At 40.5% G+C, this 23,128-nt stretch overlaps 1 protein-coding gene across 1 annotated transcript; it reads left to right on the top strand.

Moving 5' to 3' along the window:
• The first annotated feature begins 16,083 nt into the window (after positions 1 to 16,083).
• LOC133218301 (chromodomain-helicase-DNA-binding protein 1-like) lies at positions 16,084 to 22,147 on the top strand. Its single transcript, XM_061364621.1, has 9 exons — positions 16,084 to 16,360; positions 17,296 to 17,396; positions 17,640 to 17,818; positions 18,295 to 18,422; positions 18,507 to 18,723; positions 19,354 to 19,443; positions 20,270 to 20,460; positions 21,547 to 21,735; positions 21,907 to 22,147. Exons 1-9 carry the CDS (start codon positions 16,311 to 16,313, stop codon positions 22,115 to 22,117), a joined length of 1,356 nt encoding a protein of 451 aa, XP_061220605.1. The 5' UTR covers positions 16,084 to 16,310; the 3' UTR covers positions 22,118 to 22,147.
• Positions 22,148 to 23,128: the final 981 nt, after the last annotated feature.

Here is a 23,128-nt window from a genome sequence, read left to right as displayed (position 1 = left end):
TCGGGTTGAATAGACCTATATGTGTTGAGGTTCCTCAGGTCATCTTGAACCTGATCTTCACTTACGGTGCAAGGGACTCTGCCATCCCTCTCTTGAGAGGTGTAGGAAGAGAGGTTGCCAGAGAAGACATAGGCAAAAAAGTTGTTGAATACCTCAGCCTTCTCCTCGTCTGTTGTTACCAGTTTGCATGTCACTTCTGTCTGCAAGAAGGACCCTGAGAACTACTGGCTAGCCAGCCTCACCTCAACCCCTTAGAAGTTGATGGAGCAGCTAATCCTGGAAATTATTTCCAGGCACATGAAAGACAAGAAGGTCATTAGGAGTAGCCAGCATGGCTTCACCTAGAGGAAATCATATTTGACCAACTCGATAACCTTCTGCGATGAAGTGACTGGTTTTGTAGATGAGGGGAGAGCAGTGGATATAGTCAAACTGGTCTTAAGGAAGGCCTTTGACACTGTTCCATAAGGTCGTCATGGACAAGCTCTTGATTTATGGGCTGAATAAGCAGAGTGAGGTGGGTTGAAAACTGGCTGAACAGCTGGACCCAGAGGGTGGTGATGAGCAGTGAAAAGTTTAGTTGGAGTCCAGTAACTAGTGGTGTACCCAAGGGGTACATACTGGGTCCAGTCCTTTGCAACATCTTCATTAATGGGCTGGATGACAGGGCAGAGTGTGCCTTCTGCATGTTTGCAGATTGACACCAAATGGGGAGGAGTGGCTGGTATGCCAGAGGGTGGTGCTGCCATCCAGAGGGTCCTTGACAGGTTGGGTAAATGACTTGAAAGAAACCTTATGAAGTTCAACAAGGGGAAATGCCAGGTCCTGCACCTGGGGAGAACAACCCCATGCAGTACATGCTGTGGGGCCAAACAGATGGAAAGCATCTTTGCAGAAGTCGTGAGGGTCTTGGTAGACACCACATTGAACATGAGCCAGTAATGCACCCTTGATACAAAGAAGGCTAATGGTATCCTGGGCTGCATTAGGCAAAGTATTGCCTGCAGGTCAAGGAAGGTGATCTTTCCCTTCTGCTCACTGCTGGGGAGGCTGCATCTGGAATATTGTGTCTAGTATTGGGCTTCCTGGTATAAGAGACTGATGGCACTAACTGGAGAGAGCCCAACAAAGGGCCACAAAGATGATCAAGGGACTGGAACATCTCTCCTATGAGGAAAAGCTGAGAGAGCTGGGACAGAGAAGAGAAGGCTCAAGGAGGAGAGATCATTCATGTATATAAATACCTGAAGGGAGGGTTCAAAGAAGACAGAGCCAGGCTCTTTCCATTGGTGTCCAGGGACAGGACAAGAGGCAGTGGGCACAAACTGAAGCCCATGAGGGTGAACAAGCACTGGAATAGTTTGTCCAAAGAGGTGGTGGAGTTTCCTTCCCTGGAGATATTCAAGAGCCATCTGGAGATGGTCCTGGGCAACTGGCTCTAGGTGACCTTGTTTGAGCATGGAGGTTGGAGCATATGACCTCCAGAGGTCCTGTCCAACCTCAGTCATTCTTCAGTTCTGTGAATTGGATTTATAGCATGCATAGTAATGATTGAATAGTGTTTCAAGTCTCAAGCCTGATTAAGCACAATGTCAAATATCTGTTTTATTCTCATATAGCAAAGATGACAGCTAGCAGTGTTAGTGGAGCATTCTCTGTGAATCACTAGAAAAACTAGGAACACTAAGAAAATTATCATTAAATGATATACTATAGGTTAGATGCAGAGTGTTTTGGTTTGTTTTTCTTTAAACTCATCGTGCATGTGTTAATATAGCTACATCATAATTCTTCAAATAAGAGGAATAACATGACGTGCTGTGGTATGGAATACCTCTTTGGCTAGTTTGGGTCAGGTGTCCTGTCTCTGCTTCCTCCCTGCTTCCCCTCCTCCCTTGCAGAGCATGAGGCCCTGAAAGTCCTTGGCCAGACCAAGCATTTGAGCAGTACCTGAAAACATCACTGCTATCAACATCGTTCCCAGGCCGAAAGTCAAAGCCACAGCACTGCACCAGCTACCGAGAAGGAGAAAAAATGACTGCTACTGCTGAACCCAGGACAGCCAGTGATGTCGTACCTCTGGGACTAGGCCAAAGCTTCTGGATCCTGTTGTTTATTCCTCATGCTGTGCCCATTAGTATAGAGGCATGATAGAACAAGACGATGTTCTTTCTTTTAGTGTGGAAAAATCTATGGAATTTAAGTTATTATTGTGATACAGGGAGGAAATTAATTTTCCCTATAGTTGCAACTGTGGTATAACTGAATATCAGGCTGTACTTGTGGGCCTAGTCATAAATTCCTGTGTGGTCCAGGAATTCCCCAGCTTGTTTCCGCCTAGATGAGACAATGGATTGATTTGAGACAAGGTGATTGTGAATCTACATAGAAGTTAATTCAACAAGTCAACTAATAGCTACAGGACCACTCTCTAGGTGGGTGGGATTCTGGACAGTCCAGGTGGTTCCCCCAGACAGCCCCTGCTGTGCATAGGCCAAATGATAAGCACTACTTCTATGCTTCAGTGTGTAGATTAATATCCTAGGTGGAAAATTTGGCAGTCTGAGTGATTCCCTTCAGTTAGTTCCTGCTGTAGAGAAAGGAACTGACCAAACTGTACATAAATAAGGTAATCTTAGTCATTTGTATTGGGATTGACATGGTAAGGTTTTGGTGATGGGTGGGTATGTCTGCTGAGGTGGCCTCTGTGAGAAGAGGCATGGGACTGCCCTGTGCTGGATATATCCAGCTCCAGCTAGCTCAGCAATGGACCATAATGATCCTGACTGAAAGACCATTGTACATTTAAGCATTAGTGATGCACATAACAGTTAATCCAAGTATGATCAGACCTATGCTGTGCTTCACTGCACATACAACGTGGCCTTCAGGCTTATGTTGTGCTGCACATAGTCCTTGGCCACAGGATAAACTCATTGCCGCACAGGAGCCTGCAGGCAGCTCACATGCATCATCAGCGATTATGCCATGTGCATGACCTTGCTTTATCTAACAGTGAAGCAAAAAGTTAAGCCCACTCTTATGCCAATGCCATATGGCAGTATTAAGCATTCCTATAGGAGGTGTGCCCACATAGAGGAACTCCTCCACTTAATGACAGAGCTCTGAGAGGAGGTGAGTAGGTTGAGGAGTATCAGGAAGACCAGGAGAGAAATAGACTACTAGAATCACACCCTACCTTTCCTGGGACAGGCCCAAGAAGCAGACAGAATAGAATCATAGAATCATAGAATAATTAGGGTTGGAAAGGACCTTAAGATCATCAAGTTCCAACCCCCCTGCCATGGGCAGGGACACCTCGCCCTAAACCATATTACCCAAGCCCTCGTCCAACCTAGCCTTGAACACTTCCAGGGATGAAGCATTTACAACCTCCCTGGACAACCTATTCCAGTGCCTCACTACCCTAACAGGAAAGAATTTCCTCCTTATATCCAATCTGAACTTCCCCTGTTTAAGTTTTAACCCATTACCCCTTGTCCAACCACTACAGTCCCTAATGAAGAGTCCAAGAGAATGCATGATATGGAGGATTCCCTATCATCTCTCCACCTGGCTGAACATGATGACTGGGATAAGGGGCAATGGCAACAAGTTCCCATCCTGGGTGCCATGCATAACAGGCACAAGGCATAATAGCGCGAGAATAATGTTAATAAAACACTGATGGTTTAGTTGTTGCTATGTAATGCTTACTCTAAATCAAGGTCTTTTTAGTTTTTCATGTTCTGCCAGTGATCAGATGCACAAGAACCTGGGAGGGAGCAGAGCCAGGATAGCTGACCCAAACTAGCCAAAGGGGTATTCCATACCATAGAACATCATGCTCAATATATAAACTGGGGATAGTTGGTCAGGAGCCTCTGATCGTTGCTGGGGAATGGGCTCAGCATTGGTCATCAGGTGGTGAGCAATTAAATTGTACGTCATTTGTGGTTTTTATTTTTTTATTTTTCCTCCTTTTATTTATTTTGTTCCCTATTATTTTCATCAATATTGTTATTGCTGTTATTTCCATTATTAGTATCTTTTACTTCATTTTGGTTTTTAATCTGCTCCGGTTGAGAAACTTTTACCCAACCCCTTCCTTAAAGCACTCAAGCAGTAAAACAAAGGCATAAAGCACCCTTTCTATTTTAACAGTCAAAATGATTAAAGAGGGGACTAGTCTATTCCCTTGGTTCTTCTTCTTTCCCATCATTACATTGATAGCAACATTTATTATACATGGTACACTGGTCACAGGTGCATTGGTAACAATGATTCCTAAGTTCTTGACACGAATCATTCTCATATTCTTTACAATTCCCCCATTTGTTTTTATGTAACCTATTGATTCGTGTTTTAGCTTCTAATCTAATGACTGCTTTCCGAGATGCAGATAATATTGGTGTCGCCCTTGTTTTTAATATCATCAGTAAGTTCCTCCTTGATTTGTCTTTTCAGATTCCAATGGTATAACAGTTAATTGCATGTTCTGGACAACTGTACGTATCAATTTGGTAAAGCACATGATTATACATGGAATAATTAACATTCCTCCAAAATTGATTCCATTCCAGGTTTGTGCTGGAACATGGGCTACCTTTTCATTTCCCTTATTAATTCATTTATGGCTTTTCCTTCATCATCTATTTCTAGACAACAATTACTAAGATTAAATTTTCCACAGACCCCTCCTTCCTGAGCTAACAAATAATCTAAAAGTAGCCGATTCTGATATATTGCAGTTCTCATCTTGGTATTCTGCTTTGCAACTAATCCTAATGCATCTCCTGTTTTATTTACCACTATTTCCACTACATCTTGTAACCTTATAATCCTGTTCATCATATATATAGGAGTCCTGTATCCCCAGGACCCATCTTCAGCCCAAGTTGCCGGATCATAGTGTGAGATTATTCGTTCAGGTGGCCGCTCATTGTCCTTCCAATTAACAATTTGCAGTTCTCTTTTATATTGTTTTCTCCTTAGTTCATTGGTCTCTGTGTATAACTGGACTCCTAAGCGTTCCCCTCTGTTTATAGGTAATAAGAAAAAACTAGGTCTGATTGTTCCCAATTGTCGTGGTATAAACCCAGACAGACAGCTTGTTACCCACTTGAATAGTAAGTGGTGGTGTACTGACTCTCTAGATTTTTCTTTAATTATTATTTGTAAAATCACCCCTGGATCTTCGCCAGGTCCATAAATCAAAAGTCCAATTTTTACCTCTTCTTGTTTCCATTGCTCTGGATTCCAGATAGTTAGATTGACAGGGTTACAAGAATGGGCTGTACAATTGGGAAAAGTTATTCCCTTTTTAATCTCTGCCCTCAATTGGGTTCCCTTGCATTCTTGGGGCCATCCCCAGGTAGGAGTTGTACTCCAATAGGCACAATTCCATCCAGTATGTCCACAAAAATGATAACTTCTTTCTGACTGACTATCATAATCCCAATCTGCATAACAACCTGTAGGTAAATATGGTCTCTCTTTTGGTTGGGGGCAAATGTATTTTTCACATTCTCTCAATTTGAATATAGGTCATACAGGTTGGCTTAGATTAGTTATTATTTGGCTTGTTGCCATTAGTCTTCCTTCTGCTGAGTTTGTTCTTATCTCTATCCAATATTGATGGGGGAGTTCTTTCGGATTAAAACAAAATGTTTTATTTTCCCTTTCTTTACAAAGTCTGTATTGAGTTTGGTTGTGTACACAATTGCCAATTATTGTTCCTTTACATTCATACATGGTGTGATAGACTAGTGTTTGAGAGGTTACTCTCTCTCGTCTAGCTGTGGTAATGCATTCATTACAGTCGTCGCTTTTATCAGCCGCTGCATTTGCCCATATGAGCCCAATCAGAACCATCTCCAAAAGAGGTCCGGTCAGGATCATAGTGCTCAGTGGTCACAGCCCCAGGGGTTGCAGCCCTCGGCAGACCCTTCCAGCTGCAGCACCGATTCCCTCCGTCTTGCCCTCCCTGGCAGGTCAATTTCCCGTTGGCCATTACAGCAATAATATTTGACCCACAACAACTGTTCCAACGGGGTTGTAGTTTCACACCGAATGCAAAAGAACTGAAATTGATTTCTCAGTAATTGTTCTTGGTGTCCTTTACAAGTAATAGTATATTTTGAATAACTGGGACTCTTTGCCCTAATATACAGATTGCAGTGTCTACAGATAGGACATGGACTGGTATTAGCCCTTATTCTATTATTTATTGAGATTATTTCAGTTGTGCCTGATTTTCCCATATCATATCTACAGGAGTCAGTATGAATTCCCTCAGTTACTTGTTTAAGTCCTCTTGAGGGTTAGCTTGGTGTCTCCAGGTTGTCACAACTTTCCATTCTCTTATGGGTTCTTTCACTCGTGACGCATGTGTTCACCCCTTTTCAGCAGTTCTTATCGCTGTTTCTGTAGTTAAAAGAACAAGAAATGGTCCTTCCCAACAAGGGGATAAACTTTCTTCTCTCCAGCTTTTTATTAGTACCTTGTCCCCTGGTTAAGTGACATCCTCCAACTTGGGGTGACCTATTGGTAGTCCCCGGGTATATGGCATCCCATTTAACACTTCAAAAGGTGAAATTCCAGTAGTCGAATTTGGCATGGTCCTAATATTTAGTAAGGATAGGGGAAGACATTTGATCCATGGCATTTTAGTTTCAATCATTAATTTTGATAACTGGTGTTTTAAAGTTTGATTCATCCTTTCTACTCTCCCAGAACTCTGGGGATGCCAAGGGGTGTGATAATCCCATTGGATTCCTCTGATTTAACGTCAAATAAGTTGCTCCTGTATCCACTTAAAATTCCACTTTATTTATAGAAACACAGAATAGTTAGGGTTGGAAAGGACCTTAAGTTCGTCAAGTTCCAAACCCCTGCCATGGGCAGGAACACCTCACTCTAAACCATATCACCCAAGGCCTTGTCCAACCTGGCCTTGAACACTGCCAGGGATGGAGCATTCACAGCCTCCCTGGGCAACCTATTCCAGTGCCTCACCACCCTAACAGGAGAGAATTTTCACCTTATATCCAATCTAAACTTCCCCTGTTTAAGTTTTAACCCATTACCCCTTGTCCTGTCACTACAGTCCCTAATGAAGAGTCCATCCCCAGCATCCCTATAGGCCCCCTTCAGATACTGGAAGTCTGCTATGAGGTCACCACACAGCCTTCTCTTCTCCAGGCTGAACAGCCCCAACTTTCTCAGCCGATCTTCATATGGGAGGTGCTCCAGTCCCCTGATCATTCTCGTGGCCCTCCTCTGGACTTGTTTCAACAGATCCATTCCAACAGATCCATTCCTCTAGTTCCTCGTTTTAATTAATCAGTGGACCTGCTAGGGAAGATTCCCCAGGTCCCTGTCAGTCTAGTTCCAATTCAGTCAACAGAGCCACCCCATGGTATTCCCCCCCAGGGCAGTCTCACTTCCAGGGTCCAAACTCCTCATAACACGCATGTCAGAGACTCTATGTCGTCGCGATGCGGAGGGAACACAGCACAATCAATATGATTGATAAAGTGATCCGTTTATTCTGTTTAAGCCTAGGGTATATATAGAGCTAGATTGCTACACACACACATTCTTGGGAAACTCCTGTGGTTACATCCCTTCTTCTAACATCCTTGTTCCTCCCTTCAGGATGCTCGTTAACTACAAGGTCAGCTTATCCTTTTGCACAACTGGTGTTTTACTGAGCTGGGTTTCTAACTGACTTTTACAAAACTGGTCCCTGGCCAAGTTCAGCCATGGGAACGTAACCCTTGTCTGCTAACCATGCTTCCACAATTCCCCCTTTTTCTTTTTCAAGCATATTTGTTACAATTTTCATAAGGCTTTGCTGAATACATTGAATAATGCAAGGCAAACAAATCAAGATAAACAAAATCAAGATACATACAGGCAAAAAATGACTTAAAATACTGCTTAGCCAGGATCCTAGTCCCAGTGATCTTAACCAGGAGGTGAGGTCCCAAGAGTCACCTTCTTTTAATTTGTGCAAGTTGTTGCAGCTCCTTGTGAATGTAACTACTATGGTCTGAGAGGTTCATGCAACACGTATGGCTCTCTGGTAACAGCGGGTCCATCCTTCACATCAAGGTCTGGCATGGCATGTGTCCCCACCGCTCCACGCCTGCTGGGTTGCAGCCAGCAGCGGAGCTAAAGGTTCTTCTTGGTTGCAGGCACAGAGGCCAACCCAGTCTTGCCCTTGATTGTGGTAGCACGTATTTGGTCAGCCTCAGTCCTTGCATCTTGTTGTCAATGCAGTTTCACCTGCTTCATCCAATAACAATCTGTTATTACAGCAAGGCACACACACTGATTTACATTAGCAGAGTAACTATTACAGGGTGCAGCAGCATGTTGAAGATGCTGATGCCAGCAAGGGACTAGCCAAAGAAATTTCTTACCAGTGGAATTCTCTCACCCTCTTAATTTGTTCCGTTACCTGTTTTATAACACTACTATTGTATTAGAATATTTCTATCTTTTGCTTTAGCATTTTCTAGCAGCTACTACAAATTTGCATACTCTAACATCTCTTTTACAAGTGACATATCTATACAATACAAGGTGTAGTTTCTTATCAGCAACTGGCTAGTAGTTGGTTTCATACACAAAATCAAAGCCTCTAACAATAGCTATTTTACAAGCACACATATTAAAGCTCTTACTTTTCAATTGCTCTTAAATAATGTTTAGCAATCATTGGTTTTTCTCTTCCTCTATCTCATTCTGTTTAGGGTTTTCACATTCAGCTCCTGTAGCTGAAGCATCTCGGCTTCCTCCATTCATCCGTCCAGATCATGGCAAGGCTTGACAAACTTTGCAGGCATTCGCGATGGACCTGTAGGCAGGAGGACACAAATATACCCCCTCCTCCAGGTTATCAGTTCTTGAGAAGTAGATAGGTTCTGTATCTGCCACTCTGATGCTGCTTAGGTGATGGCTCGTAAGGCTTGTGTTTGCACTACCCCTCTCGCTTTTTCAGTTAGCAGTTCTTGTTTCAACCGATCTATCTGTTCCTCCAAGTCTTGTATTCATCCCCAGGTTACTTTAAACATATTAAGCTTGGTTTTGTTTTATTTTGTTTTGTTTTTTCTCTCCTCAGCTCTGGTGTCCATCCTGGTCCTTCCACCGGTGGAGCACTGGGAGCCGAATTGGAGGGCAGCTGTTTTTGAACATGGGGACTAAACTCTTATCAAATAACCTTGTTTTCTTTTTTTTGTTTTTTTTTTTTTTTGAAGTTGCTCACCCTGCTTTGCACGGGCTACAAATGCCTGCCTGCTCGGCAGCAGCTACAGCTGCCTGCCTGCTTCAGCAGCAACCATAAATATCTGCCGGCAACCGCACTTTTGCATTAACCCTTTCTTGTCTGAAATGTTAAACTACTATCTATTAGAAACTTTTACATGAACCCAACAACAAAAAATACACAGAACACCGTCTGCCCTTAACACACACACACACATATGGGATCCCACAAGCACAGTCCACACAACTACAATATTTGAAGCACAAAATCCCAACAATCATTACTTCCACTACACAATCGCACGTACAGAACGTGGCACAAGGACCCTGTGGAGACTAACAAGAAAACCAGCTCCAAGAAGCATCATCACAGTGCAAGGTGGCAGGCCCAACCTTAGCAGGCGTCCCCGCAGAGGCTCTGCCTCCCCCCACATCGCATGAGGCTTGGGCTTTTATACTGGCCAAAATGCACACTCATTCTGACACAGGTGGCCAGCCTATGTTGGAAGAAGTAGCCAGTAGTATTTATAAAGGTGTCCAAAGGTCAATAGAAACCTGGACATACTTATTTTTACCAGCTTCTAGTACATGAGTATCACAGAGAGAATGTATTAAGTGAGTTGTATATGGGGTCATAAGTCCACAGTCCATCATAGACCTTTCCACTGCAGGTCTTGATGCAGAAATTTAACATAAAAAAGGTTGCTCCCTTCACCTTAAGAAGGACTGAAAGCATCCATAAAACGGATGTCCTAAGATCAAATTTCAGTTCATTCAGTCATTGACAAGGGGGGTGTCCTGGGGCAGTGTTGACTTTTTTCCAGTGTTTCACCCATCGAGCTGGCACCCCCCAGAGACCAGAATCTGTAATTACCAATATGCATAATAAAATATGTACATTTACAAGTATTCACAAGATGTAATAGGGTTTTTAACAAGATCCACAACCTGTGATTAGTGACTTCTTGTAAAATTGCCCTTTCTATACGTTGAACAATGCTTACAACATATAAAGAATCGCAGACAATACTAAGAGGGGTGTCAGGCCATCGTTGAAATACTGCAATAACAGCACTTAGCTCTAGTGTTTGTAGCAAATTGGAAAAATGACCAAATATCTTCTGCTCTTTCCAACCATCGTCTGTTTGTCAAACATATCCGGCTGTGTGATTGATTTTGCTTGCATCTGTAAAGACAGTTAATCCTACAACAGGTTTACTAGGATAAAAGGTAACATCTTCAAACTGATTATTCTTTAGCATTGTAAACATATTATGAGGTGGAAAATGTATATTAAGAGGACCAACAAAACCTATCAGAGCAAACTGAACAGCAGAGCTAGATTGTTGTGCCCAGTCTAACCATACCCTGGTAAGTGGCAAACAAATTTGTGATGGATCACAGCCCATAATTTTCTGACAACGTGAACAACCTCGTATAATCAAAAGAGCAAATACTTCTAACCGAGTAGTTACAGTAGTCGCTGCTCTCTGTCTGGTGCAATTACCAGTCCTGCTTTCGCTAATTCTGATTGTAGCAGGTAGAGCAGATGGTCCTTGTTTAAATCTTTGCCTGCAATTAGGATATCATACGTATAGTGATGGATAACACATTTTTGCAGTTTTTATCGGATTGGTTGCAATACTCAGGCAATATACAGTTGACAAAGAACAGGAGAATTTTTCATACCTTGAAGTAAAACAACCCATTCATATCTCTTAGCAGGCTCTCCTTTGTTAATTGCTGGGACAGAGAAAGCAAATTTTTCACAATCGCTTGGGTGTAGAGGAATTGTGAAAAAACAGTCTTTTAAATCAGTTACTATTAAATCCCAACCCTGAGTTATCATTAAAGGGCTAGGCAAGCTAGGTTGCAAAGCAACAACATTCAATTGTCTTGTGTCCAAATTTGTCACATCTAATACATTTATCTGCAAAACCAGTAACACTATTGGGGGGGGCGGCAGGCTGCTGAACTAATTTTCTTTACAGTACAATGTTTCTTTGTACAATGTCTCGTCCGTCCACAATTATAACATCTCATACCTTTAGCACCCCCACAATCGCCCTAACCTGATTGTAAAAGGGGTTTAACAGCAGCAGAAAAGGCAGTAGCCATGTATCCAGCCTTTTCCTCTGATGTGCTCACTTTAAATCATGTCTGAAGGTGGGGAGTAAGCAACAATTGAGCTATCATACAGATATCATATGGTGCTAGGATATATGCAGAAAAAATATGTGCGATAATTGCCTGAGTATACGATGATTTTAACCCATAGGATGTTACTGGTTGACGCGCCTCCTTTACTAACTTTAAATCCAATGCCTCCCTCTCCTTTCCCCCTGTGGAGTGTTAAACACCGGGAATGCCGAGGGACCCACAGCCGAAAATTCCCCCATAACAATTGCATCTTTGATCATCCCTTGAAAACCTTTAGCAGGGTTATTACCGTAATCCAGTACCCCGTGCCCAACATCCCCCTCCCACTCCCCTTTCTTTACTACTGGATTGTAGGAGGGTGGGGCAGAGGGTTTGGAGGTTTCTTTTGTCTCCAATGCTTCTAATTTCTTCAGCAGCTGTCACAGTTGACCATCACTGAGGCTGGTTTGCATCTGCCGACGAGCCGAACTGTCTGAGTCGGGATCAGGAAGGGAAGGGTACAAGTCTGGTTCTGCCGGAGACTCTGGGTATGGTTCCAATTCCAATTCGGGGTCTTCTTCCTCTAGGTCAAAGGTGACTGCATTTGCACTTTCTACTTGTACTTTCGGACGCAGGCACTGTTTCACTTTATCTTCCCCCTTATGCTGAGGAGGCTTCTGCGGTGCATAATCGAGAAGGGCGGTAAACTCTTTCCCTAAGTCTATTTCTTTCCCTATACCTCACTTCTCTAAGAAGCACTTAAATAAATCATAGGCTGCCTGTCTTTCCATATCCATTTCTATATTCTTCACAAATTACACAGATTTGGCTATTCTTCACAAGTTACACAGCTTTACGCAGCTTTACAGAGCTTTACAGACCTTTTTATATTCTTTCACAGCTTTTTATATTCTTCACGAGTTACACAGCTTTGACGCCAATGCAGCTTACCCCGCAGACAGCCAAATTAGCCGGCGGCGATGGCAGAGGATCCTCTACCGGTGACCTGGCTTCTCTCCTCCAGGTCCTCGAGGCGACTCGGTACTCTTGTCCAGCAAGATCAGTGCCTTTGACCCTCCGGATGCTGCTTTTCCGGTGCTTCCTCGCTCCGCTCGCGTTGACCCCAGCCTCTACAGGTACCTGGGTTTCTTTGTCTCGCCTGGGTCTAAGTCCCTTGTTCAGGTGCCAATTTGTTGGAGACTCTATGTCATCGCGATGCGGAGGGAACACAGCACAATCAATATGATTGATAAAGTGATCCGTTTATTCTGCTTAAACCTAGGGTATATATAGAGCTAGATTGCTACACACACACATTCTTGGGAAACTCCTGTGGTTACATCCCTTCTTCTAACATCCTTGTTCCTCCCTTCAGGATACTCTTTAACTACAAGGTCAGCTTATCCTTTTGCACAGCTGATGTTTTACCAAGCTGGGTTTCTTACTGACTTTTACAAAACCGGTCCCTGGCCAAGTTCAGCCATGGGAACGTAACCCTTGTCTGCTAACCACGCTTCCACACACGCACACTGATCCGGCTCCACAGAAGAGGAGCACACTCCCTTGGTTTTCCTATTTTTTTTCTGTTTCTTTTTTTTTTTGTGACGGTTGCCCACCTTGCTCTGCAGGGGTTGCAGATGTCTGCCTCTGCAGCAGCACTTCTGGTTTAACCCTTTCTTACCTCTGAATGTGAATGTGCTGCTTGTTGCCAGTGACAGCAATATCCTCCTCCTTATCAATATCTGATAGGACAGATATAGAGGATGCACCTCTTGGAGGTACCCATGATATTATCATTTTCCTATTTATTTTCCTGATTACTGTTTTGTGGGGGTTTTTTGTTTGGTTGGGTTTTTTGTTGTTTTTGGTTTTTTTTTTTTAACTTTTAAACATCATTTCCCCAATATCACAGCTGAACAACATCTCTCCAGCTTAGGTTTCTGTTTTTCCCTGTCTTTTTCCAAAGCCAAAATTAGAGCGTATTAATTTCACATTCTGTGTGCCACTCCAGGTGGTTTCTTAAAGTGATAAATGTATCTGCATACATCACTTCATCCCATTTTCCTGACCACCTCAAAACCAACGTTAATTGTATTATAATTCAGAATTCCATTTTTAGGCCATTTCTCCTGATCTTCCAAAGTATATAAAGGCCACAATTGGTTACAATGTTTTATCAACATTTTCTTCTTTACCGAGCCTCCAGGAAACCCTCCCAGTTCTTTCCAGTGTTCCAAAATGCACCCTAAAGGACTCTTTTTCAAGATCTCTTCACTCTGCCAATTTCCCATTATCAGTCTCACATTCACACACACACGGGATCCCACAGACACACTCCACACAGTTAAAACACTTGAGACAGAGACAAAAATCGTATCAAACTAACAATTAACAGTTATAAAAGTCTGTCACCAATACCAAAATCACAAGACCAAAATCATCACTATAACAAGCCACAAAATAGACACTCCTCTTGATTGAAAGGTGCCTTACCATTTACATATAGATTTAAAGCCTGACAAATCCAATCATCAAAACACCCAAATACTGGCCATTATAAATGGTCAGGCTGAATTTCCTCTTTGGTCCACACTTCCATACAGTAATGGACCTTTTTTTTTCCTTACTCTTTTCCTCCTGGGATGGCCAAGAGCCCCAGTACTTAAGTATTAACCCCAAGGGACTGTCTGGGGGGTATATCTGGTGATTAGCTCCCTACCTTATTCCTGGGACCTCTCCATGGGCCCCTACCTGGGACCTCTCCATGGGCCCCTTCCTGGGTTAGAGTTACAACTCCTACTCTGACCCATTTCCCGCCGGGTGTGCTTCCTCTCAGTCAATCACTATCACTTCCCTCCTTCAGTGGACAAGTCCCTCATGGGAGATTGGAAACACGCTTAGAAGAGGTCCACACTCACTTCACAGATCCTGATACCCTGGTCCGTGTCTCACCATACACTCCGTCTCTTCACCGACTGGTTTCTTCACTGAAACCACGGTTAGAGGAAAACCACGCAACCTTGTTGCGTCTTACATACATGCACATACCGGCTTCGCATTGATCTCACGAGACTGCCCGGGACTAGAACTCACGAGCCACAAATTGTGGGGCGCCTCCTCGTAAGTGCTACAGTCCCAAGCAACCACACAGAGATCATATCGGGGTCACACATTTTTGTCATAAAAATTCGTCTTAACCATGATCTGGTTTAGTTATTTTATTACAGTTGATTAATATCGAGAGGCAGTAAGCAAGCAGCGCTGGGTGCTCTGGGGAGTCTCTGCTCCGCCAACGACTCAAACTGGGTTCTTTGGGGTTCAGTCTTTTATACTTTGTGGTCATGGGTCTCAGCCAATCCTGTCGACATGGCTCCTTTCTATTGTTCTTCCTTGGTTGCTGGGGTCTTGTCTCCGGTTGAGAAACTTTTACCCAACCCCTTCCTTAAAGCACTCAAGCAGTAAAACAAAGCCATAAAGCACCCTTATAATATTAACAGTCAAAATGATTAAAGTAGGGACTAGTCTATTCCATTGTTTCTTCTTCTTTCCCATCATTACATTGATAGCAACATTTATTATACATGGTACACTGGTCACAAGTGCATTGCTAACAATGATTCCTAAGTTCTTGACACAAATCATTCTCGTATTCTTTACAACATGAGCCAGTAATGTGCCCTTGATACAAAGAAGGCTAATGGTATCCTGGGCTGCATTAGGCAAAGTATTGCCTGCAGGTCAAGGAAGGTGATCTTTCCCTTCTGCTCACTGCTGGGGAGGCTGCATCTGGAATACTGTGCCCAGTATTGGGCTTCCTGGTATAAGAGACTGATGGCACTACTGGAGAGAGCCCAACAAAGGGCCACAAAGATGATCAAGGGACTGGAACATCTCTCCTATGAGGAAAAGCTGAGAGAGCTGGGACAGAGAAGAGAAGGCTCAAGGAGGAGAGATCATTCATGTATATAAATACCTGAAGGGAGGGTTCAAAGAAGGCAAAGCCAGGCTCTTTCCATTGGTGTCCAGTGACAGGACAAGAGGGAGTGGGCACAAACTAAAACACAGGAGGTTCCATCTGAACATAAGGAAAGACTTTTTTTTGACCATGAGGGTGAATAAGCACTGGAATAGTTTGTCCAAAGAGGTGGTGGAGTTTCCTTCCCTGGAGATATTCAAGAGCCATCTGGAGATGGTCCTGGGCAACTGGCTCTAGGTGACCTTGTTTGAGCATGGAGGTTGGAGCATATGACCTCCAGAGGTCCTATCCAACCTCAGTCATTCTTCAGTTCTGTGAATTGGATTTATAGCATGCATAGTAATGATTGAATAGTGTTTCAAGTCTCAAGCCTGATTAAGCACAATGTCAAATATCTGTTTTATTCTCATATAGCAAAGATGACAGCTAGCAGTGTTAGTGGAGCATTCTCTGTGAATCACTAGAAAAACTAGGAACACTAAGAAAATTATCATTAAATTATATACTATAGGTTAGATGCAGAGTGTTTTGGTTTGTTTTTTTTTTTTATCTCATTGTGCATGTGTTAATATAACTACATCATAATTATTCAAATAAGAGGAATAACATAAGAGCTGTAGATATAATTTCTCAAGTTACATGCTCATATAAGATTGTCACAAATTGCTTTCTGTGGTATGTTTTTTACTGATTAATTTATTGCAGTGCACGCTTATTCAAGCCTTATGGTGTGTTTTCTTTACCAGCCACTGGTGCTGCAACCACCATCTATGCTGTTGAGGCAGATGGTGACCCAAATACTGGGTTTGAAAAGTCAAAGGAGCTAGGAGAAGTACAGTATCTTATTAAATGGAAAGGTTGGTCACACATCCATAATACTTGGGAAACTGAAGAAACACTAAAGCAACAAAATGTTAAAGGAATGAAGAAACTGGACAACTATAAGAAAAAGGATCTGGAAACAAAACGCTGGTGAGTATTTTTATAACTACTTATTCACTCCTTATTTTTTGTAATATAGATGTTTTATTGTGGGTTTGTGAGTTCCATCGCCTCTTGTGAAGGCATAGTTTCAAGTGCCTATGCAACAGGAAGACAAAAGCTATAAAGTTGAAGCTTCCCTAACACCTTATGATCCTGTATGATTCTGATCATAGAAACTTTACTTGAGCAAGTGAGAATGCTCACACATCTTGTAAAATGAGGCCTTTAAGGAAGCAGCTTCTGCACCTAGATTTTAATGTGTCTGTTAAAAATGAAGTTTTAACAAGATGGGTGCCGGGTTTTCTGGTTTTGTTTTAAATCTTACCTTTTACTAATTGCATCATTGATTGATTGAATTTTGATCAGAGGTCTTCAGGAATTGCTGCAGAGATTAAAAAAGAAAACCAAACAGAAATGGTTAAAGCACTCAAAACATTACAGCATTTAGTTTTCTTGGCTCAAACTTCTGTTAAAGCCTCAGAACCAAGGAGTCAAAAAAATCCTTAAGTTTTAGTGCTGTGTTTTAGGATCGTATTTTATTAGTATGTATAATATATAATCTATGAATAGTGGGCTTTTTAGTGATTCCTACTTATAAGATAGATTTTTACAGTGAGCCATCAGTGATGTTCTGTAAAAATGCCATGTGAAAAACATTACTCAGTGTTGAGAATAGATATTGTAAATTAACTGTATGACTAGTACAAGGTGTAGCTGATAGCAATGTCTTTTGATAAGCTTTCTCACTCATCAGTGGTGAGGTACCTAGGCCAGATACAGGAATTTCAGAGTTGTGCTTTCTTCAAAGAAGCTCTCTAAGCAGCATTCCTACGGTGCTATGTTCAGAGCTTTAAAATTGCCAGATTTTCTTAGTTTTAGAGATACACAATGTAATAAGTGCTACAAATAAATTCCCATTTCAGGCTGAAAAATGCTTCTCCAGAAGACGTGGAATATTATAACTGCCAGCAGGAACTTACAGATGATCTACATAAACAGTATCAAATAGTGGAAAGGATAATTGGTATGTGACAAACTTCCAGATGGAAAAGTGTTGAGAATATTACAAATTTATAGCTTGCATGTTGTTAAGAAATTTAGGTTATTAATATCCCTAAAAACTTAAGGCGAAACAAAATCTCTGATGAAAAGAAAAGTTGTCTTACTGTCTTTGCTGTGAAACTAGTTCATGTATCACCTAAAATGAGAGCTTTCTTAAAATACAGAAGGAAAATATTGATCTGGTATCTCTGATGCATTTCTGCAGCTCATTCAAATCAGAAATCAGAAGCTGGTTATCCAGATTACTATTGCAAATGGCAGGGTCTGCCTTACTCAGAATGTAGCTGGGAAGATGGTGCTCTCATTGCCAAAAAATTTCAGATGTGTATTGATGAGTATTTTAGCAGAAATCTATCCAAGACTACTCCATTTAAGGACTTCAAGGTGAGTGTGTAATTTCAATGGATTTATGCAGTTGCAATAATAATTAAAAAAGGTTGACATATTTAATGCATTAAAAAAGATGTACAAGATAAAATATTTTCTGAATGTTGTCCAGAACAGTAATAATGATAGCTATAGTTATATATGTTGCAAATATCATTATTAAGAGTAGTCTTTTGTAGATATTTGTTTCCTGCTTATTTTATTGCCGTTAACAGATAGAATTGTTTAGTACCTCAATTTGTTTTAAAACTAACCTTTGTGAATGCGTTCATGTCACTTCTGTTGTGAAATTTAGAGTGGCAGTCAAGCTAATTTTAGCTTGCAAATGGGTTGATATTTTTATATGGTCTAGTTGTGATTAATAAAGTCTAGACTTGGTGACCAAACAGATTCCTACTGCTGCTTTGTTTCTATAAGACATGTTGCGTAACTTCACCTAGTAGTAGGAATGATGTTCAGTTTGCTTTTGACAGATTCTAAAACAGAGGCCAAGGTTTGCTGCACTAAAGAAGCAACCATCTTATATTGGAGGACATGAGAGTTTAGAGTTAAGAGATTATCAGTTAAATGGACTAAACTGGCTTGCTCATTCATGGTGCAAGTAAGTATAGTCTTCAATTAGTCTTGCTGTTTTGAATTTGAAAGCATTTATAAATTGTTTGTTTGTTTGTTTGTTTGTTTTTAGAGGGAATAGTTGTATTCTTGCAGATGAAATGGGTCTGGGTAAAACAGTACAAACAATTTCTTTTCTGAACTACCTGTTTCACGAACACCAACTGTATGGGCCTTTCTTGCTAGTCGTGCCACTTTCTACCTTGACATCTTGGCAAAGAGAGATTCAAACTTGGGCTCCTCAGATGAATGCTGTTGTTTACTTAGGAGATATAATTAGCAGAAATATGGTGAGTATTTCTTTGTATCATTGAAAAAGATTAGTGGTAAACAAGGCATACTTCATGTTCCTGTATTATGCTAATCTCCAATATTTTGATTAGGAATGAGCAAATACTCATTTCAAACACTGTATGTGTTAAAAATGCAAATTAAAAACATAAATTTTGAGCTGATATAAATGTATGTGAAAAAATCCATTCCTGCTTGATAATAAAAAGAATTAAAAATGCGACCTTGCATTTGAAAATGAATTGTCTTTTGTCATGTGATTATTTAGGTGCATAAAATAAATATTTAATCCAGACAGACAATCTTAATTTGTTTTCTGAAAGGAAGAATCTAAGTAACCTTATCCATTAAAGGTTGAAAAAAAACCACCAACCCCCCCCAAAAAAAACCCACAAAAAAACCCCTGAAACACGCACAGATAAAATCCACAAAAAACCTAACTAAACAAAAAGCAACAAACCCCCCCCACCACTGTTTAATAACTTTTTTTTAAGCTTCATGTGTTGTTCCTTTTTTGTGATGAGATTCTTATATGTCACTTAACATCTATATTGCTGTAGTACCTGAAGTCATACTGATCAATAAGACCATTTTTCTCTACCTTATAGTTCATTCGATTTTTCTTGTAGATAAGAACTCATGAATGGATGCATCCACAGACAAAACGATTAAAATTTAATATACTTCTAACAACTTATGAAATTTTGCTGAAGGATAAGGTAATCACACATCTTCAGGGAGATAAAATAATTTGTAGAATGTAAAACTCCTTTAGAGTTGGCACATATTTGGGTTCTGGGCCATTAAATGGATGGGGAGTATGACAACTTTACTCTTGGAAATATGACAGTGAAGTTTTCTTTAAGCACTTCTAGATTTCATGTATATAAATTGAGGCTTTCTGCCCCCTCCCCCCCCCCATATCAAGTGGGTTAAACTTTTTTTTTTTTTTTTTCAGTTTGCTTGAGCTTCACGTTGCTGTAATTTCTTTGCATCTCAAAATCTCTACTTCTCTGTTAGGCCATCACCCTGGAACTGAAAAATCAAACCAACCCCTATCCCCAAACACCTGTGATTCACAACTCTGAAATCCCATGTTTTATCTTTGTATTTGCGTGTGAAGTATTATGTATATTACTACTCTCTTCATGATAGTAGCACATAGAGTTATTGTTAATCCTAACAGCATATGAAAATTTTAATTTAAAAAGTTGCTTGTTGGCTTTTTATTTCATTTGTTCATACATGCTGGAAAGAAGATAGTTAATGGTGGATTTTTTTTAATTTTTTTTCTTTTGTCAATTGGAAATGTATAGATCAGCTTTTTGCCTACCTCCTCCCCCCCAAGTATAAACATGGGATGCCTGCATAGCCTTTTGTTGAATCTAGCAAACATAAAAACCGTAATTAATACTAAAAACATGTGTCCGTTCATTATTAAAATAAAAGGAGTGATGGTGTATATATAACCTCATGTAAAATACCAGAAACTGCATAATATATTAACTTGTGTAATGTTTCCCCCCCACCCCCAATTTCTTTAAGTCATTCCTTGGTGGTCTGAATTGGGTATTTATAGGAGTTGACGAAGCTCATCGTTTAAAAAATGATGATTCCCTTCTGTATAAGACTTTAATAGACTTTAAGTCTAATCATCGTCTTCTTATTACTGGAACCCCTCTACAAAACTCCCTCAGAGAGCTTTGGTCTTTGCTGCACTTCATCATGCCAGAAAAGTAAGGAATGTGAAACTTTTTTATGTGTGTGGTCGTTTCTTACAGTGGAATATTGTAATGATTGGATAATCTGTTAACAGACATAAAGAACTGCATTGTGAAATAGTTTAAATATTTTATATAAAATAGTTGCACACATTTTTCATTTTTTTGGTAGCAGCTGTCACTTTTTCTGTTTTAGCAGTCCCCAAAAAGAAAACAAAAAAAACCCAACCAAACAAACAAAAAAAGGATTGATGCATGACTCAAACCTGAAAAGACATTTAACCTTAATCTAAAAGGAAACTCACATGGATTTACTCTAGGGAAATAGAATAGGGCTGGGAATGTCTTCTTTTCTTAGTACCATGAGTGAAAACGAGATTGCACTACACTGCCCATATCCAGTAATTCAGTCAGGCAGTGAATTTGCCCTTATAGTTTGCATAGTATAGGTTTATTGTATTGATGTTACTCTACACTGGCCTCTGTTTATATCTGAGATAAATAAGAGCACATGTTCCTTTTGGATAGCTTGTAAATACATAGCACTGTAGTTCCATTTAGTTTTGGAGTTATGCATTGCAATGACTTCTTCAGAACCTTACAAGCAAGGCCACTAAATCTGTTGTCTGGCACCTATTCTTAATTTGATCGCAAAGTCCATTGTCTTAGTCTGTTAGCACATGTCGGAGAATAATTACATTTCATCTAGTCCATACAAGCTGCAAAAGGTATGCGGTCTGTTCTCTTGCACTTCCTCCAGCTATGCAACTAATTTTTCATGCTGATCTTGAGAAATATAATGGAATTTCTGCAACCTTCTACCATGCAGAAAAGTAAAATGTTGGGTTTTCGCTGGAGAAGTTAAAATCCAGTAGTTTGTTTTGAATTCTGCAAAATTTTGGAAATTTCCATTCTCCTATTTGCATGCAAAATATTTGGAATTTCTTGTGAGATGCAAATTCACAAACTTATTAAATAAAACAGGGGTGTGGGGAAGAAGTCCATATGTGTTTGTGCACATGTGGTATATTTATGGTCTTTGTGTGTCTATGATGTTCATGGTATGTCACTATTTTACCTTTATTCTTTCTTATGTTGAAGGTTTTCTTCCTGGGAAGATTTTGAAGAGGAGCATGGCAAAGGGAGAGAGTTTGGTTATGCAAGTCTTCACAGAGAACTTGAACCATTTCTACTCAGAAGAGTTAAAAAAGATGTAGAAAAATCTTTACCTGCCAAGGTTGAACAGATTTTGAGGGTGGAAATGAGTGCATTACAGAAGCAATATTACAAGTAAGTAATGACACTTTTTAATTCCTGTAATTTTAATGATATATCTATATGAAAATTTCTGAAGTGTAATAGTTCTCATAATGCAATTTGAACTGGTATTTTGAGAGCTTACATCCTTCATATTTCCACAAATGGTTAGAAATTACTTTCATTGCACATTCTATATCATAGGTGGATTTTAACCAGGAATTATAAAGCCCTGAGTAAAGGTTCAAAAGGCAGTACCTCAGGATTTTTGAACATCATGATGGAACTCAAGAAGTGTTGTAACCATTGCTACCTCATTAAAACACCTGATGATAATGAATTCTGTAATAAACAGGAGGCCTTACAGGTAATACCTTTAAAAAAAACTTTTAATATGCATGCAGTAATATTATAATTGATGCAGTTTATAACAACATAAATGTTTCTAAAGATCAGGGTTTTTCTCTGTGACCTTTGAAGTTCATAATTTAAATACTTTCTAAAAACTACTAGATTGAAATCACAAGTTGTCGCTGCACAAGCTATTTTATATTATAAAGTGCTTATCAAAGCTAAAGGATGTTTCATTTGTAACTTGGCACACTAACTACTTAAATTTGTAATTAAACCCATCAGAAGTGTTCAGAAATTATTGCTAATAATTGAATACTTGTAGCAATTATTTCCTTGTCTCATCTGAATAATCTGAATGATACATCCTTCTTCTTTCTGGCATAAAGAATAAAAGCACCTAACTCCAAAGTTTTTATTCCCCAAAATTCTATCCTGAGCCTCTTCAGCTAAAGAGGCCTAATACTTCCAACATTAAATTCAGGGTGCACCTGAGTTTCTCTTCTAGTTGTTCCCACTGGAGCTGAGAAGAGTTAACATTGTGACCTAGATAAAGCCTGTTGCCCTCTACAAACAAGATTACTCTCACTTTTATCTTGCCTAAGGAACCTGACTGACTAGGCAATGTTTAAAATTACTTAGCAGGTCAAGTAGCAATGCTTATTTCTGTTCAAAAGAAAGGAAGTGAGGAACAAGTAGTACTAAGGTAGTCAGGTAGTCTGTTGTTATTTATTTGTTAGAAAAGAACTTGAGCCTACACTGTAATTGCTCTAACTCGTAGCACACTATATTTACTTAACATTTTAATGAAATGTTAAGCATGCGAAGCAGTTGACTTCGCACCTCAAGACTGCCTCTGGTAAGAAAGAAAGAAGGGTCATTGTAGTGGGTGATTCCATTCTGACAGGAACAGAGGGCCCGATATGCAGAGTTGACCCTCATCATAGGGAAGTGTGTAGTCTGCCTGGAGCCCGGATCAGGGATATCACAAGGGCGCTCCCCAACCTGGTGCGCCCGACAGACTACTACCCGCTGCTGGTCTTCCAGACGGGTGAGGGGGAAGTTGCTTCCTGCA

Source organism: Neopsephotus bourkii, unplaced genomic scaffold (assembly GCF_033783945.1).
Source record: "Neopsephotus bourkii isolate Nb327-2 ecotype Australia unplaced genomic scaffold, CSIRO-AGI_Nbou_v1 NB_1240, whole genome shotgun sequence".
Lineage (NCBI taxonomy): Eukaryota > Metazoa > Chordata > Aves > Psittaciformes > Psittacidae > Neopsephotus > Neopsephotus bourkii.
This window is presented reverse-complemented; position numbering and strand designations above follow the sequence as displayed.

Bases quoted from the DNA above. Each gene is read 5' to 3' on its own strand.
- LOC133218301 (XM_061364621.1), top strand. From the start codon at position 16,311: ATGAAGAAACTGGACAACTATAAGAAAAAGGATCTGGAAACAAAACGC. The intron at 19,444-20,269 runs GTAATCACACAT...AATTTCTTTAAG, and splicing joins AAATTTTGCTGAAGGATAAG to TCATTCCTTGGTGGTCTGAA. The intron at 20,461-21,546 runs GTAAGGAATGTG...CTTATGTTGAAG, and splicing joins CACTTCATCATGCCAGAAAA to GTTTTCTTCCTGGGAAGATT.